The sequence below is a fragment of the Contarinia nasturtii genome, unplaced genomic scaffold (genome assembly GCF_009176525.2).
Source record: "Contarinia nasturtii isolate CC-2019 unplaced genomic scaffold, AAFC_CNas_1.1 Cnas_scaffold_533, whole genome shotgun sequence".
Classification (NCBI taxonomy): domain Eukaryota; kingdom Metazoa; phylum Arthropoda; class Insecta; order Diptera; family Cecidomyiidae; genus Contarinia; species Contarinia nasturtii.
In genome coordinates, this window is record NW_022197885.1 from 698,564 (window position 1) to 714,932 (window position 16,369).

The 16,369-nt window shown below is 34.4% G+C and overlaps 1 protein-coding gene across 1 annotated transcript in view; it reads right to left on the reverse strand.

Moving 5' to 3' along the window:
* LOC116339426 (GAS2-like protein pickled eggs) overlaps window positions 1-16,369 on the reverse strand; it is an 85,150-nt gene that overhangs the window by 61,517 nt on the left and 7,264 nt on the right. The window contains exon 2 of the mRNA XM_031765287.1: window positions 11,247-12,160. Coding sequence (XP_031621147.1) covers window positions 11,247-11,426 — 180 coding nt within the window. The 5' untranslated portion in view covers window positions 11,427-12,160. The remainder of the gene's footprint in view (window positions 1-11,246; window positions 12,161-16,369) is intronic.

The window sequence follows — 16,369 nt, forward strand, 5'->3', positions numbered from 1 at the left end:
AATGTGTAATACAATGACCATAAAACCAATCAACAATGATCATAATGCACCGTGTCGCGTTTTAGCATGTGTGAACAGTTTTTTTTTCTGTCTTTCCCATCGTTGTTTTTGTCTTTCTCACTGACGTGGAAATCAGACTTTTTTCCCAAAACATAGCCGCTCTTCATTTGATGGGTGTCTCTTTTTGAGAAACAAAAAATGCATTTTCATGCACATTGTTTGGAAACACAATTTTATACGATTGATCTTGGCTGTTTTATACGATGTTTGACCTACAATTGCTGTAGTCAAACAAAAAAATCTTTCAAATTGTAGTCTTTTTTATAATCCGAAATGAACATATTATTTTCGATCATAAATTCCAAATTGTCGGCTATTGATCGAAGATATGAATTTAAAAAACCGAATTCTTCTGATCGCATCCTATTTGTAAGCGATTTATTTATGAATTTGAACTTTGAATTCGATCATCAAATTATTTATTATTATTATTTTATGTGATATTATTTAACGATTTCGAGTGTGTGCCGGTTTGTGTATGTTTACAGTCAAAACATGACTATTTTCAGTTGTAAATGGCCAATATTGCATGTACAAACATCAAAAATGATCGATACTTTATGCCTGTACTGACTCGACGTCTCGGTGAGTTGTATTTTTATATCGTTTGTTGTTGTTGATTTGTTTTTTGTGTGTGTGTTTGTTGTGTTTGCTAGTCGGCATGAATCGATGATTCATGCTAAAGATTGTTGTGCGACGATTGAAAACATTGATTTTATCTACATATATCTAGAATATATGTGGCCATTAATAGAATATAAGAGAGACGAATGGGCATGGGAACGCGATGTACTTGAAATCAAAATACACGGCCATAAATTTGTCGAGATGAATTGATTTAGGCTTGATGCCTATTTTTTGTTGATCTTTCGGAAAGTGTGGTCGACTCATCTCTCTTTTCGAACAAAAAAAAATACAACAATAATATTATCGAATTAAACGGCATTCTCATCTCATTAAAATCAAGAACCAATCCACAGCTCATTCGGGTCAAATTCGCCGACTGAAAACCTATTTTGCACACTATAAAATAAAGATACTTAAATTTACGTAACGAGTATTCGATTACGGTATTTTTGCGAGATAAAAAAAGAAGACTATTTGCGCTTGAAATCAATCGAACAAAGACACTTGAGAATAAATAAAAAAAATAACAAAATGTTTTTTGATTGGTTGAGTGGGCTCATGACGCAACAAAGTATTAATCACATGCTTATCACTGTAATAAAATAACACAAAAAAACACAACAAATCTAACGCCATTCAATACACCATACAATGAGCCTTTTGAATACTATTAATAGACTCCAATTTTTTTTTCTCGTAATCGAAATAGAGACATTTATAGGCATCTAACCATGTTTCAATTGAACGTTGTATTTCATATCGTTTTTCTTTTCGATTTAAAGCAGCAAAAATTATAATTGTAAAGGCAGTTTGTTTCGGTTTCAATTACTGCATTTTTTTCATGTTTCATCTTAATTCGTTTTTATTAGAATAATCCGAATATGATGGCGGTTTTCAAGTGTGCTCGCACATACATGTGCATTTATGTACGAACGTAAAATCATTGTAAAGTGCGAGTTTGTGAAGTGTTTCGAATCGCATTCGAAATAATCAGCGCGTCAATTTCAGGCATTGGTTTTATTATATTAACATACAGTATGCGCTGTTCCAAATGAGGAGAAACATTTTAATTGTATATATTTTAAGCATTCTATGGCTACCACAAATCCATACACACACACACAACTCGCGCGCACTCATGTTTAAGGCAATTAAATCACAACAAGTCGACGAATGTGGCCCTTGATCATTGACGCAATGTGTTGCAATAAAAAAAATATAAAACTTATATGAATTTTTAACAATTAAATAAAACTTAAAAACTTCATTCCATAAAAACGGTATAGAAATTAGCCGTCGTTAGTTTTCATGAAATTCAATTCGCGGAATGTAACCAATGGATCTCCCACAAGAAAAAAAATAAGCACTTGTAAACAACGCAACGCATGCGATTCATGTTCGCCGAATCCATTGAATTTCATGGCCACTTGACGTGATGAGTCGCGAAACAAAACTCATTTAGTAGTGTCGCCTTTTTCTTCGGCTTCCAAAAAGCAAATTCCAAAAATGCTGATGAAAAAGGCAAGCAAAAATACAATAATAATGATCAAATCAAATAAAACCAACTCTTCAGAATAATTATATTTTGTATGTTGACTATGTGGGCTTTGCGGAAAAATAGAGAGAGAAAAAAGGAAAATGTTGTTGGCTGTTCTCATAGAACCGATTTTTGCAAGTGTGAACTAATGTTGCCGTAACTTTATAATGCTATACAGGCATACATATAGATTTTTATTTAGTTACAAGTGTGATTCATGCTCCATCAGACACTGCGTACGCGATTCAATGTTTTTTTGTTGTTGTTAAAGCAGTTCAAACTACACACCGTGCATAAATGTAAATGTTTGGAGTGTGTGAGCACATATTCGAATGGAAACAAACAGGAAAAGAGCCACGGTAATTCTTTAACTTGACACTTTCGACGAGTGTATGAGATCAGGCAAGCTGGAGCGCGGCAAACACGAAAAAGTTGAGAGTCGATATTTCTTACAGAATCGCTTCCCGAAAATCAACGTGTGTGAGTGTGTGAACGTGCAAATTTGAACCATTTGGAACGTGATCACTTTATGTTCGCACCAAAATGTGCAACTGTGTGACCGATAGACAGTATAAACAAACGAGCTATAAAGCACTGCAAAATGTACTTTTCATGTTTTGACATCAACCGAATTGATGTTCACATCAATGCACCGCATTTTGTTAAGTAAACACACGACCCACCGAATGCAATGACAAACGCATCGCTCGAATCGCATTTTAAATATGCATCGAAAGAAAATCAAATGTCATTTATTTTGCTAGATAAATTCTGCCATTCAAATACACATGGAAATTGTCAATATGACAACTGAATTGAATTCGCTTTTTTTCGTCTCTCGTTTTGCACACTCCGTTTGACTAATTCTAAGTAATATCGATCGCATGTGCTAGAAATAAGTAAAAAAAACACGAGTTTCTTCTTTTAGCCATGGCATGTGAGGGCATTCGCATGAGTACTTCATCACAATGGCAGCATAAATAAACCAAACAACAAAGAAAAATAGAGAGAGAACATAACACACCATTATTTAATAGTTGTTTGAATGGAGTGTTTTGCAAATTTGCGTGCGCCTGTGTAGGTTTGTAAGGAACGAACGTGAGTTTCTTCTTTCCAATGAAATTCTGATGAATCATCATTTTGTGTGGCACACAAAAAACTGAATAGCAACAAACTAGTTCTGCACAACTCTTTTTTATTTCATGTGCACACGTTAAAATGTTTTTATACGCTTGGGACTTCTATGAGTCCCATTCTAATGAGAAACAAACCGACTGCAGCAGAATCTTATCACATTTGACAAGTCTTCTTGATTTGGAAGCACTTCCGCAATCCACTGTACAAACAACCGACAAACTACGAATGTATTTAATAACACAGTTTAGTCTAAGATACGAGTCGTACACACACATACACAATACCAAATGTCGATTTCACACATTTGATTTGTTGCTCTCGTTTCACTACTGTCCTAAGCAAATACACAGAATAATAAATTTTCGTCGCCCTCTTTCGAAAATATGTTGTGTGTTTCGGTTTTCAAATTGCAATACGATATGTTTGCCGAGGCTTAGCCGTAAACGAGAGCGTTCCGGTCCCCTATTCGAATAACAATGTGATGAGGTTACATAGTGCGTGAATTTACACGCAATATTTTGACTGCTGCCGAAAAGGCTGCATCAATTACGGTTTGTGCGTTTGGCAAGTGCATATGCAGTGAAATGGTAGCAGTAATATAATAAATTTTTATTTTTAAATTAAATTCTGCATTTCGGAAATTCGTTAATGTAAATCAAACAGTGAAGCCTCATCTCAACAGAAATTCATATTAAATGTCGACCCCTTCGACAAACATTCACAGACACATTCGAATGGCGTTGCCAGCATTGACCCTCTTTCATTAGTTTAACCTCCATTTTTGTCATTTAAAAAAAACAACAACACAAATAATAAGGACTTAGACCAAACTTTTAATGTGTCAATATTAATTTGTTCTACTTTTGAATGAAGTTCTTTACTAAACAAACACTCTTAAGCCAAATTATAACAATATTCACTGAAATGTTTCATTTAGTTTGGGTTTTCAAAAAACGGTCCTTTATAATCTCTTCAAAACATTTTAATATTTTAAATATTTTCGTTATTCGTCTGGAATTAATAGCCCGGAGCGTTTTCAAAGCGAAGCAAAATCACAAATTCAATCGATTTTTTTCTAAATACTTCGAATATTTATTGTTATTGATTGGAAAAATTGTCCCTTGACAAAATGCGAATAAATCCGATTATCGGTCGCCTTCAGTCGATATTTATGTTTAATAACAATAATGTACAGATGCATAAAATTGATATAGAATATTTTTCGATCCGTTGACTTTTAAGCCGTGAAAAAAGTCCCTTATCCAGCCGATTTCATGCGTCTGCTGTTATGATTTTTTGTATTACAGTGAATTGCTTTAAGCTATAGACAGGGGCTCACACACTTACACACATATCAACAATCGATTATATTGAAAAGTGCAATAACCACATTATGACTGTGTGGTTGCCACTAAAAAATTGATGAATCGTTTCAAAAAATCAATCGGTCTAATAGTTGGACTTTTAGTAAATTGCCTTTTCGTTTCGGAATTTCGGACATGTTCATTTCAAATGGCACTTCACAACATTCTTCGAGCATTTTGATTGAAGGACAAAAGCCGAATAAAGCTGAAGAGTTCATGGAATTCTGTTGAAAAGGTCCCTATGAAAATGGGTCGATCCATTTCATTAACAAGGGTCATTTTTGACTCTACTTCTTTCCCAAAAAATGAAGAATTCTTCATTTTAGCCTGTCAGCAAAGATGAAAACATCATATATTCTTTTGAAAAGTGCTAGTCTTGAGTTTGATTTTTTTAATTAGTGTAAAAAATCAACCGAAAATGTTGATTCCGTTCGTTTTTGACTTTACACGAAATTAGTTACATCGCCCAAGGGTAGCTATTGTAAGTCATACGCTTATTTGATTTTTTTTTCAAAATTCATAAAAGGAAACGACAGCGAAAACGTTAAGAAGCAATAACAAAAAAAACAGAGCATGAAAAGGCACTCACAAAAAAGAGAACATGCAGTTAGACTCGAAATGTGTATCTGTCTGTATGTCAGAATTTTTTTTTCCATTTGATATATTGTTCGAGGCGAAAAAAATTACTGTGTTCAGTATGAGAATGTGCAGCAAAAAGACACGAGAAAAAAAAGAACAAAAGATAGATAATACATACAAAAATTGCAAAATGGATTGAGGAATTGTAGAGTGTGTGTTGTATGGTATTTCCAGGTTCATTTCAAATCAAAGGGACATACGAACACAGCAGTTGATGTAGTGATGGGCTGAAATGTTGTCGTCTGTTTCAAACAAATAACATGGGAAAAAACGAAACAACCGTCGACAAATCAACGATAAGATTTGCAATGAATTTTCTGCATTTCGAATTTACGACACAAGTTGTTGTCAGCTGAATAGCAAAAATAAGCAGCAAGCGACAATACCATGATAAAAATGTGACAAACGGGAGTGCAGTAGACGTGTCGAATTTGTCGTCTACGGCAAATTATGATCTTTATCAGTTGTGATAAGTTACGTTTCGTATTTTATGGCTACCGATAAACCTACGCTTTGTGTTGGTGGAATGTATCACCACAAAATTGGTAGTTTTGTTTGCTTTGGTGATAGCGTTCGGTTGGTGCCAAAAAGGAAATTGCTTCACCGTAAAAATAGCAAACAACTTTACCGCACGATTTATGAATAGAAAACTATCGCGCACATAACAAACAAACCTCATAATATAGTCATTGTTTGGACTAATCGAAATCAACATTATTGCCATTTTTTCTTGGAAGAAATATTTACTGCTTGTGGTAAATGATTTTTTTTTTCATTTTGGAATGGTTTACTATTTTATTTTTCAACGTATTAATAAAATATTTACTTAAAATCGATTTCATCGTCGAGCTATTACGTTCCTGTGGTGCTCAAGTTGAAGGAAGTTATGGAAAAGTCGTAACTAAAAAATGATGTGCAAATTGTGTAAAAATAGGTTGAGAAATGAGAGAAAAGGAGGACTCCCTCGATCAAAAAAGGCACATTTTCATTGAATCAGCAGTACACAGTAAAACAGAAACTCTGAATATATGTCGATGTGGTGCACTACCAATAGTAATTTGAGTTTATTACCCATAACATACACATACAATGGGAACATGGTGAATTTCGGCATCGAACCAAGGAACCTGGCGTGAAGGGATCTATGAATCAAAATGTCAAACACCAACTAAGCGAAACTCATACACACACACATACAAGTGCTCATCGTTGTGTTCTTGCAGAAGAAGAAAAAACCATACATTTGGTATATGGTCCGTTACGAGGCTGATGCCAAATTCATCGCTCCGATTTTTATTTATTACATTATGATGGTATGAGAGCGAATATGAAAAAGGGTGTTTATTGTTATTGCTATTCAACTAATAATATCTTTTTTTCGCTTGCGTAGGGAAAAATTCGTTTGCCTCTAACATAAAGAAACTGATTGGAAATCATATTTCATTCATTTGTGATCATCCCATTGCATGTTTCTGTTGAAATGAAAATTGCAGTCATTCCTCTTCATTGACTAGAGAATATTGAAAATTCGAAAGACGTGTACCACTTGATGTCGCCCCAAAATTCAATTTACCTCAGGCCATCTTCCGTTCTGTGTTCATGTTTCACATTTTTTTCCAATCTTTCGTGGAATTCATGGTATCGAATTTCTTCAAGACGTTTTGCCAAGACTTTGATGGGTTCATGCATTTGTGGTCAAATAGCATGTGTTATAATCCAGAGATAAACATACCTCACAAGTGGCTGTAGCCAATTCTTTGATTATCGAGGATTATTGTTGTGCGTTCGTGCGATAAGCATGAGCATGGGCTTTTTATCTTTAAAAAATCGTTTTATTTGAGAAATATATATATTTCACATACTTTTTGCAATTTTTTAACTCAATTTAATGATTTCCATATAAATTTCATCTTCTCATTTTCCCAGCCTTCTTGCTATTTACAAGAAATCCGAAATATAATTTCATTATCATTATACAGAGTTTCGAAATGTATTTATGGATTCCATTGTGAAAAAAAAAATGCATTAACATTCAGGAATAAGGAGTTTTACTCTTGAGACCAAAAGTCGAAGTGTTTAACTAGACATATGCGATGTTGTTGATCTTCGACCACCTCCGTTGCATACCATTAAATCAACATTGGTTTGTAGAGTTATTTGTTGTTGATGTGGGTTGACTATTCATTCATTCATTCCATTCGTGTTCTATAATTCGAAAGGAATTATTCACATGAATACATACAAGCGGCCAAAGAGTCCTATCACCAACAATTCCTTCATTGTTTACATTAAATAATCTAAAATATCGTTTACAATGTTTATCGTTTTTTTTACTACGTCAATTTCTTTTCTTCGCACTTATTTCGGTTTCTCCTTCCATTGAACTTCTTAAACGCATAAAAATGAGGTGACTTGAATTTATTGAGACCTAGTTATAAAGGTACAATATTTCATGGTATTTATTCTTAAGAGGATACGTCGCTGATGCCAAAGTGTTTTCTTTTCGTAGAATAAAAAGAAGGAGTGTGAGAGAGCGCTAAAGGTAAATAATAGCATTTCACAAGGTCATTAGTATTGTCTAGTTGAAAGTGTCATTTTAATAGATCAAAAGGATGATGAAAATGGAAAATAAATGACACAAGAGCAATAGTTCTAAAACCACGAGAGTGCGGATAATATTTGTCATGTTAAGTTGATAAAAGATGGAATAAATCAATTGTGCGGCACAAAAACACACACACATTTGTCACATAAAGTAACAACCTCCTGGTGTGTTTTTCTTTGCTTCACTTCAAAAGAAAAGTACAAAACAACAGACAAAACTTTCTAAATTCGGTTTGTTTTTTCGATTTGGCTGAAAGCAATGGCGGTATAAAAAAGAAGCTAGAATTTAATTGTTTATATAGTTTGCCTTCGTTGCCGACTGTTGAAAAACGGAATGAGCGACAAAATCGAAATAAAATGTCCCAAGAAATGCCATACGCATGGCGAGGAAGCGCCTCAAAACCAGTTCTTAATTTAGAATTCATGCTTTTAAAATGCTCAATATCGTTTTTTTTCTCTTCTTCTGCGTTTGTTTTGCAGAAAAAAAAAATCTTCGGTATTTTTTCCTTTTGTTACGAGATAAGAGAAAAGTGATTGAAATAAAAGGAAAAGAATTTTAATTTAAAAGCAATAGCGAATGGAATGTGCAATTGTAAGGGAGCCTAGTCTATGCCGGCGACCAAATGAAAATCACAGAAAAAGAAAAGAAAAAGAATGTGCGTTGATTTGTGCACGCGATTGCATGTAATGCGTACGGTGTGGTTTTCCAATTGTTATTCGCTTCAACTGTATTTTGTGCCAGTGCATCATCGTTGGGATAACCACATGCAAACCAAAAAATATATCGAGAAAATACGATTTTTTCCATTTGAAGGCGCGAACGGCGTTCAGTGAACCTTTCTTTTATTTTCGTTTTGGGTTTGAACCGTAAGTATTTATAGTCGGCTTTGTGTTTATTGTGCTTGTGTTGCTTCTATGATAAAAGTGGTTCCAATGCATTAGGCACACACACGACAAAAAAAAACAACAGAATCCATCGAACTCAATCAGCATTTCGCTTTGTTCTCCCCTCGGTTGTGATGCGCTCTGACATAAATTCACACAAATGGAACCACGTCCCAAAACTGCGCTCTTCAAAACACACTTGCCACAAAGATAGACACGTTGAAGCACATCGATAGCGATAAGAGGTTGCTGCGATTCGGTACTTTTACAATGTTTTGACTGTCGTTTTGTGAATTCATACGCAAAATTTCCACATAATTGTCTTTCTTCCGCTTGGATTCTGTAAACGACACAATACATTTAAGCACACAGAATGGGGCAGCAATCTAGGCACCAATTGAATGAAAAGTTTCGTAAGGAAATGGTTTACTCGCATGATTTTATTCAAAAGGAACTCATTTTAAAAGGATTTTGTTCAGATTTATCTAAACGCTTTCACGTCACCATTTTTTTTTTGTAGATTCTGTAGTTTCGAGCGCTCCACACGAAAAACAACATCATTACATGGGATTTATTCACATTAAACATACTGTCGGATTTAGTGTTTTTATCGCTGTTTTTCCAATAAAAATCTGCATTCATTAGCGCCTCCAGCTAATGCAAAGCAAACACTACTGCACAGATGTCGTTTCGTCAAATCGCCTCTTTCATCACGAAAAAAACGCATAAAAATCAATGTACATTTGATACTTTGTAAACATTAAATGATTTGTATTTTTGGATGAAAAATTATCCAGGCGAAAAAAAATGGGCTGCATTCCCACATAAAATGTGCATTAAAAAAATGAGCAGCTGCAACAATCAATGAAAAAAGTGCATATCATGTGTTAAACTGATGTAGTTGGACCGATTATCTTGAATGTTTTTGTAACCCATCGAATTTATTGGGATTTTTGTGTTAACTGAAAGGCAATACAAAAAATACATAAAACGGTGCGTTTTTAATTGCAGACGGAAAGTAAAATTCGGTTTATTGGCATCGGAGAGAAATACGGATGTGGTCGATTTTTGAATCTTTTTTTTTTCCTTCTCTTTTCTCTAGTTGAATTGTTAGAAGCGATGCCAAAAAATGGTGTGGCGTCAAATAAATTCACTTAATTAGCTGGTTCAAAAACCCCAACATTTCTGAATTATAGCTCATTTGGTATTTAGAATCATCGTGTTTCATAAATGTTTCAATTTAATATTTTTGTGTGCTAAATCTCAGTGAATTCTTTCTTAATTCGTTGACGCGAAAGCGTATTATATATGATTCAGTCATCATTCGATTCGATGTACATTGTGCTCCATTTGAATAGTTGGGTCCATTTCAATTTTATTCGCCAACTAATTTCGTCGAAATTTGCCGAACAGATTAGATGAAAAACGTGTCTAACATCCATTAGATTTGTTGCATATGACACACGGCTATTTCAGTCACTAGTTAATTGAACTATTGGGAATGTTAGACATATGCAGCCATCAAAATCAACAAAACGCATCATTAGCCGGTGTGGATGTTTGGGCGAGGGAAGAACGAAACAACACAAACGTTGCGATGAAGATGACGAGAACCCGTCGACAAATGGATTTATTCTCAGCGACTAAATTGTTTTCTTAGTGTTTTATTTTTGGGAGTTGAATGCACTAGCCATAGAATATTTCTAATGCAATCAACTCTCTCTCTCTATTTCTCTGAATAGATTCGTATGCGACGACAAATTATTTTCGGAACCGAACACGTTCCGTGTGCGTGTATGGGGATAGAGCACAAATTGAAATTCAAAGGAAAAATGTTTATTTCGAGATGATCTTGCAAGTACAATAGGAATCTGTGCTTATGGCAGGCAATTCATAATGAAATGCATGAGAGCACATTGTAATTTAGGATGTTGGTTTGAAAATTTAAACCTCAAAATAGTAATGTGCTCGGTTTTGTGTATGAACAAAGAAAATCTGAACAAAAATAAACATTATTAGGATGTTCACGATCATGGGCTCAATAAAACCGTGTGTGGTGCGAGTTTTAACGATGTACGATTCTCTCTCTATGACTTTTACGATGGTATTCTATTGCATTTTGCATCGCAATGCCTGCGTTACATTTCATTCAATTAACGTTAATTTGATGAATCGTGAACATTTACAGTCGCTGCAAATTTCAAAGAAATCGCCTACTACGTCTGCCTTTTTCCGACAAGATCAATCATAATTTTTTTTTGTAGAAAATACATGTCAAATGTTGTAATAGTTGTTTTTTGCGCAGATTCCAAAAAAAGAACATGGTTCAAAAAAATAATCGGTTTCACGTTAATTGGCTTGACTGAATTAAATATATGCACAAATAAACTTACCTTGCACAATGCGACGCCGGTATCAAGACGATCCATGAAATTGTCCACATTAATGCGTAGCTCTGGATACATGGTGTTCAACCATTCGGCCAAATCTTCACGCATTGCATATAAATACTCTTCGCTGGATTTGAATGGACGATATGATCGAGCTTCCAAGAGAGCAGGGACGGTTGCCATTTTGACGGTTTCTTTTGGTTCGGTTATTTTTAGAAATGGTGTTTTATTTATGTGGTTTCGGTGTGTTTTCTTTCGGTTTGTACACCTTTTATCAAACAAACAAAAATACCGTATCTGTTATTCAGGTAACACACGCTGTTCTGGACAGAGATTTTTAAATTTTGTATGGCATTCGTAACGATAATGTCTCGATTTTGGATGGTTTTTGATTAAATCAATGTTTCTTTGTATATTGGTTACCTTAACCAACACGGACAGAATTTTATATTCATACAATCGACTGGTTTGATTGATTTTCGTTTGGGTTTTCTTTCCTTTGCTAGTTTTTCATTATTTTAGCGTTTCTGAAATGCGTGTCTGATGTGTGTGTATATTCGTTTTTTTTGCGTAAGCGCCAGTTTCAGGTGCAATACAGGTAAAATTTGTTTCGTCTCCTTTAGTTTATCTTCTCCTTCGTGATGAATCCGGTTAGAAAGATTCTTGTCTGCAATGCTTGCTGTTTTTATTTATATCGTCGTTTTTCAAAATGAAATACGAAATAATTTTATGTTTGGTCGTTTTTTTTTTATTGTTTTGTTGCTTGATTCGTAGAACTTTACGAAATGAAAACAAATGAAAAATTGCCCGCAATCGCTTGTTGATTGTTGCTTGTTGTTGCCTGGATGATGGCTAACGATGACATATCACTCACGTTGCACTTCGCATAACGCCGCTATCGTTGCTGCTCAAACGATCTGGAAAAAATTGCATACAAAAAAAAAAACAAATACACCATCAGTTAAAAACAACATAATAATTCATTGGGACATTTTGACTCGGTTTGTGTGGTCAAAATACTGCCAATTTTCATGATATTTATGTAAAATGAAGGAAATCTTTTAAATTAACGTCATTTATCAATGCATTGTTTGGCGCTGAACCTCTTTTCTTCTCTCTCTCTCACTTCGATTATTTACATTAATTTTTGGCACAACAAATTTTGCGAATAGCCACTGCCTGAGGCTGTGCGGTACATGACCGCATTTTACCTAAAGGACCTAAATGGTAATCAATTTTGACTGCATTTTGTTGCACAGAATAAAACAAATTCACTCGAATATAATCAATAAAAATTAATCAATTTTTTCGGCCAATGAATCTGTTTTTGGGGGGTTTTACATCATTTGGCTGTATTACAGTCGGAGTCAGAAAACTAGTAGAAGAAAAGAGCCACGTCTGGTAAATTTTTTTTAAATAAAAAATGATTGCGAATGCTATTGAATAATTTCATGGACCCAAACCCGATGGGAATGAATTTACCTTATTTTATTTTTTCGAAAAAAAAAAATCAATTAAAAATATGGTCTCGAAAGTAAATACATAATAATAATTCAATAAGGCATTAGCCATCGTAATGAAACTTGAATGCAACGAATCCAGAAATGTATGATGATGAATGCGATGAAAATCACAAACATAAATTTCATATTGTGCATACACTTTATTTCGGATTGCGAATCCATTAATTTTTATTCATTCCACGCCCAATCAATAATTTTTCCTTGTGTATCGAATATCGATTGCATAAGTTCCATTTTCGTTTCCCTATCAAAGTGATTAGTTTTGTCTGGTGAAGTGTTAATTCATCACATGCATATAATCTGCTGCATTGTGGAATTTGTTCAAGGCAAAATACCATAAATTGACTGACTAAGAGCGGGCATAATATTATATTTGATTCGATTGATTCACACAAAAGTGCCCAATATGCACGTACTTCAACATCAACAATTTCCTTTCATTCTGGCTGTCATTATGCGAGACTGTAGCTTCTCTTATATGCGAATCTGTTTTAGTTCGATAAATCAAATGCGTTCATAACTAAAACTGCAGTGGAAAGAGAATGTTTTGTGTGTGTATTTGCAAAAATCGTCAATTTCAGTGTTTTCGACTCTTTCGGTTGTTTTTTTCTTTAATTCACAGATCAACAAAACCCGAAATCAGTGTGCAGTGAACACTTTAAAAGTGTCGGCCCCTGCGATGCACTTTACCAAAACGTCGACAGCGTCCTGCAGCTAATTTATGATTGTATGCAATTATGATTATTTATTACATGACAAATGAACAAAATATGCGCATCGAATAAGGAACAAGAAAAAGTGCGAATGATGCCATAAGAACCACATTACACCGAACAAAAATAACAATTCATTTGCGGTTGTTCATTTATTTTCATTTTATTTCATTTTTTTTTTTTGAAATTTCCATTTTTTGCTGTCGCTGCTGTTGTTGTTTACATCAACATTGCTTGTAATATTAAACATGTGTGAATACGCGAAATAAGTGCAGACATAAAGACAAAAAACAGTATCAACTCTCGACATTTTCGGCAAACAAGCATCGAAATTAAGACGAAAAGACAATGCGCGAGACGAGAAGTGATTTATTGTCAACAAATTGATTGGGATTTTTTTTTATTAAATATTTTTCTGTTATTATAATTTTGATTTCCATAATTTCTTCGTACACGGTTAAAGTGAAATCTCATTTTTTTTCTCGTCTACATTTCATTTTGTTTCTCATTTAAAAAAAAATACATATATATAAAGCAGCCGTCGAAATTTAAATATAATTTTTTGGACATGTTGAGCGCTTGCGGTTTGACAGATACTGCAAACCATTGAACGCGAATCAAATGAAGGGAAAGAAAGTGATTACATTTTAGCATAAAAATATGAATTCAGGTGAAGTGCTTAGCACACCTATATGCCTTTCGTACAGATATATAGTCGCATGTAATTTTGCGATATTTCAATTTTCGGGAAATGGATTGAAGCCACCGAAATTCAGACGAGATCCGTCTCTTTTCACTTTGCACGCTATTGACAGCAGCACCATGTGTAATCCAATATATGCAACGGAGACGAATAAGCGAACAACAACAAAAAAATGGTTTCAATTTTATGGTTAAACGACATGCACCACATACAAATGAGGAAATTCACTTGGTACGGTAAAAGCAATTGAAAGGGGACTCTCAATGCGCTTGCTATTACGCAATATAAGAGTAACAAAGCTCTGTTATTCGAAAGAGCTCGAAAGCCTTTAGCTACATGACGATTTAACATAAATAACTCAAATCCGCATGGAAAAAATACGTAATGCACAAAATTTCTTTGTGTATGCCAAACGCTTTTACATTTTTTGGCACATAAATTGACACAATATGGAAATGAATTCGGCGCAAAAAAAGCTGAAATTGTACGATTTACAATAATCGCAAGAAGAAAAAAAAGTAATGTTATTTTTTTTATATCATCTGCATTCTCTCTTGTGACGACAAGGATGTTCGGTTCGTTCTGCACAGCGTAATGTCTTTCCCGTTGACAACATTCCAAGACTCTTTAAATTGAAATTTTATGCCACTTTTTGTCTATAAATACCAGAATATATTATTCGTTTCTTTTGCTGACTGTCACAAGTTTATTAAAATGTTGCATTGGAAAGTATTTGATGAACATTCTTTTCGAAGTGAATGAAAAAGTTCTTGATTTTCAATAGCCGGATTTTCTTGGCACGTTCTGCCAAATAAAGTATGTTGGTTTAGGTATTAAGGATAAAATATTTTTCGACTGGCACCAATTCTGTTCGCTGTGAAAGCAGCACACGTTGATTTTCTTTGTGGATTTTTTTCTTCTTCTTGAAACTTCGACTGTGAAACTACGGATTGAGGTACAAATAGAATAAAAATCAATAGAATTCGGCTTAAAATTGTTGGTACATTGAGCTCATGCCCAATCGCCATTGCCACACTATAATGCCCTCGAACCAATAAATCTTTGGTGTCTTTATGTACATTTTCAACACACTAATTTTTCTTCGCTGCGATACAGTCAAGAGGAAATAACGAATTACGAGGCGATCCATTGAAGTACATTAACCGTCATTTCGAAGCAATTCAATGTGAGCACAATGTGGGTGGCTGCTGATGATAATAATAATGGAAACGAGCAAGCATTTATTAGTGTACAAATAAATTCTATCGCTGTTCATAGAACAAAATAGTGCTATTTGCACGTCGAATCCATAATAATTTCCCAACCGAATACCATTTCGTTCGCACAAAACAAATCGAAACGAATCGAATCGAAACAGTTATGTGTTTTGTTCCTCGATACCGTGTACACAGAGCCGATGTGAACTATTCACAGCCGATGAAAATCCATAAAGCCAAGAAATGTTTATGATCGAACAAAGTGAAACAAAAAGCATTCCATTTTTGTAAAACACATGAACGTTTATAGTTCAACTATATAATGTTCACGCTGTTAGTTCAGTGTGTTAGAAGCCACAGCCACAGTATAAATTGCACCATTTTTTCTATTTCGTTGATCGTTTGGAGCACCATAAATCGACAATGAAACGAATTTTGAGTGACTGCGAATTCTATTAACATTTAATTTGAATATGATTTTGCTATTGTTTCCAGCTATGTTTTATACACATTGTAATTCGCATATGTGGACTTTGCTCTCGTTCATTGAAATAATGACAAGAGATTACAATATCCCAAATTGCTTGGCATTTTCGACCGTGTTGTATGCCACTATGAATGAAACGAAAATGAAGACAAAAAAAGGAAGAAACATTTCTCAGCTGATTTTGAGTTTGTGGCTGTGATTTTAACGAGAATAACCCAAATGCAAATGATTCAGCAGCAACGGCAGCCGCCTAAAATCGCGTTAATAAACATCAACTGCAGTCATAAAAATTACGTTGATGTGATAAACGTGATCGTTTTCACCGAACGAGAAGCGTTTCAAGTTGACTTTATATCTTGTTTATCGTGCTCTAAGCGCGCAAGATTTAATCATTTAAATATTTATGTTATTGCATAGACAAACAGAAACACACATAAGCACAATGCCTGCCCATAGTCGCGTCTCTCTTTTGTCTATGCATCA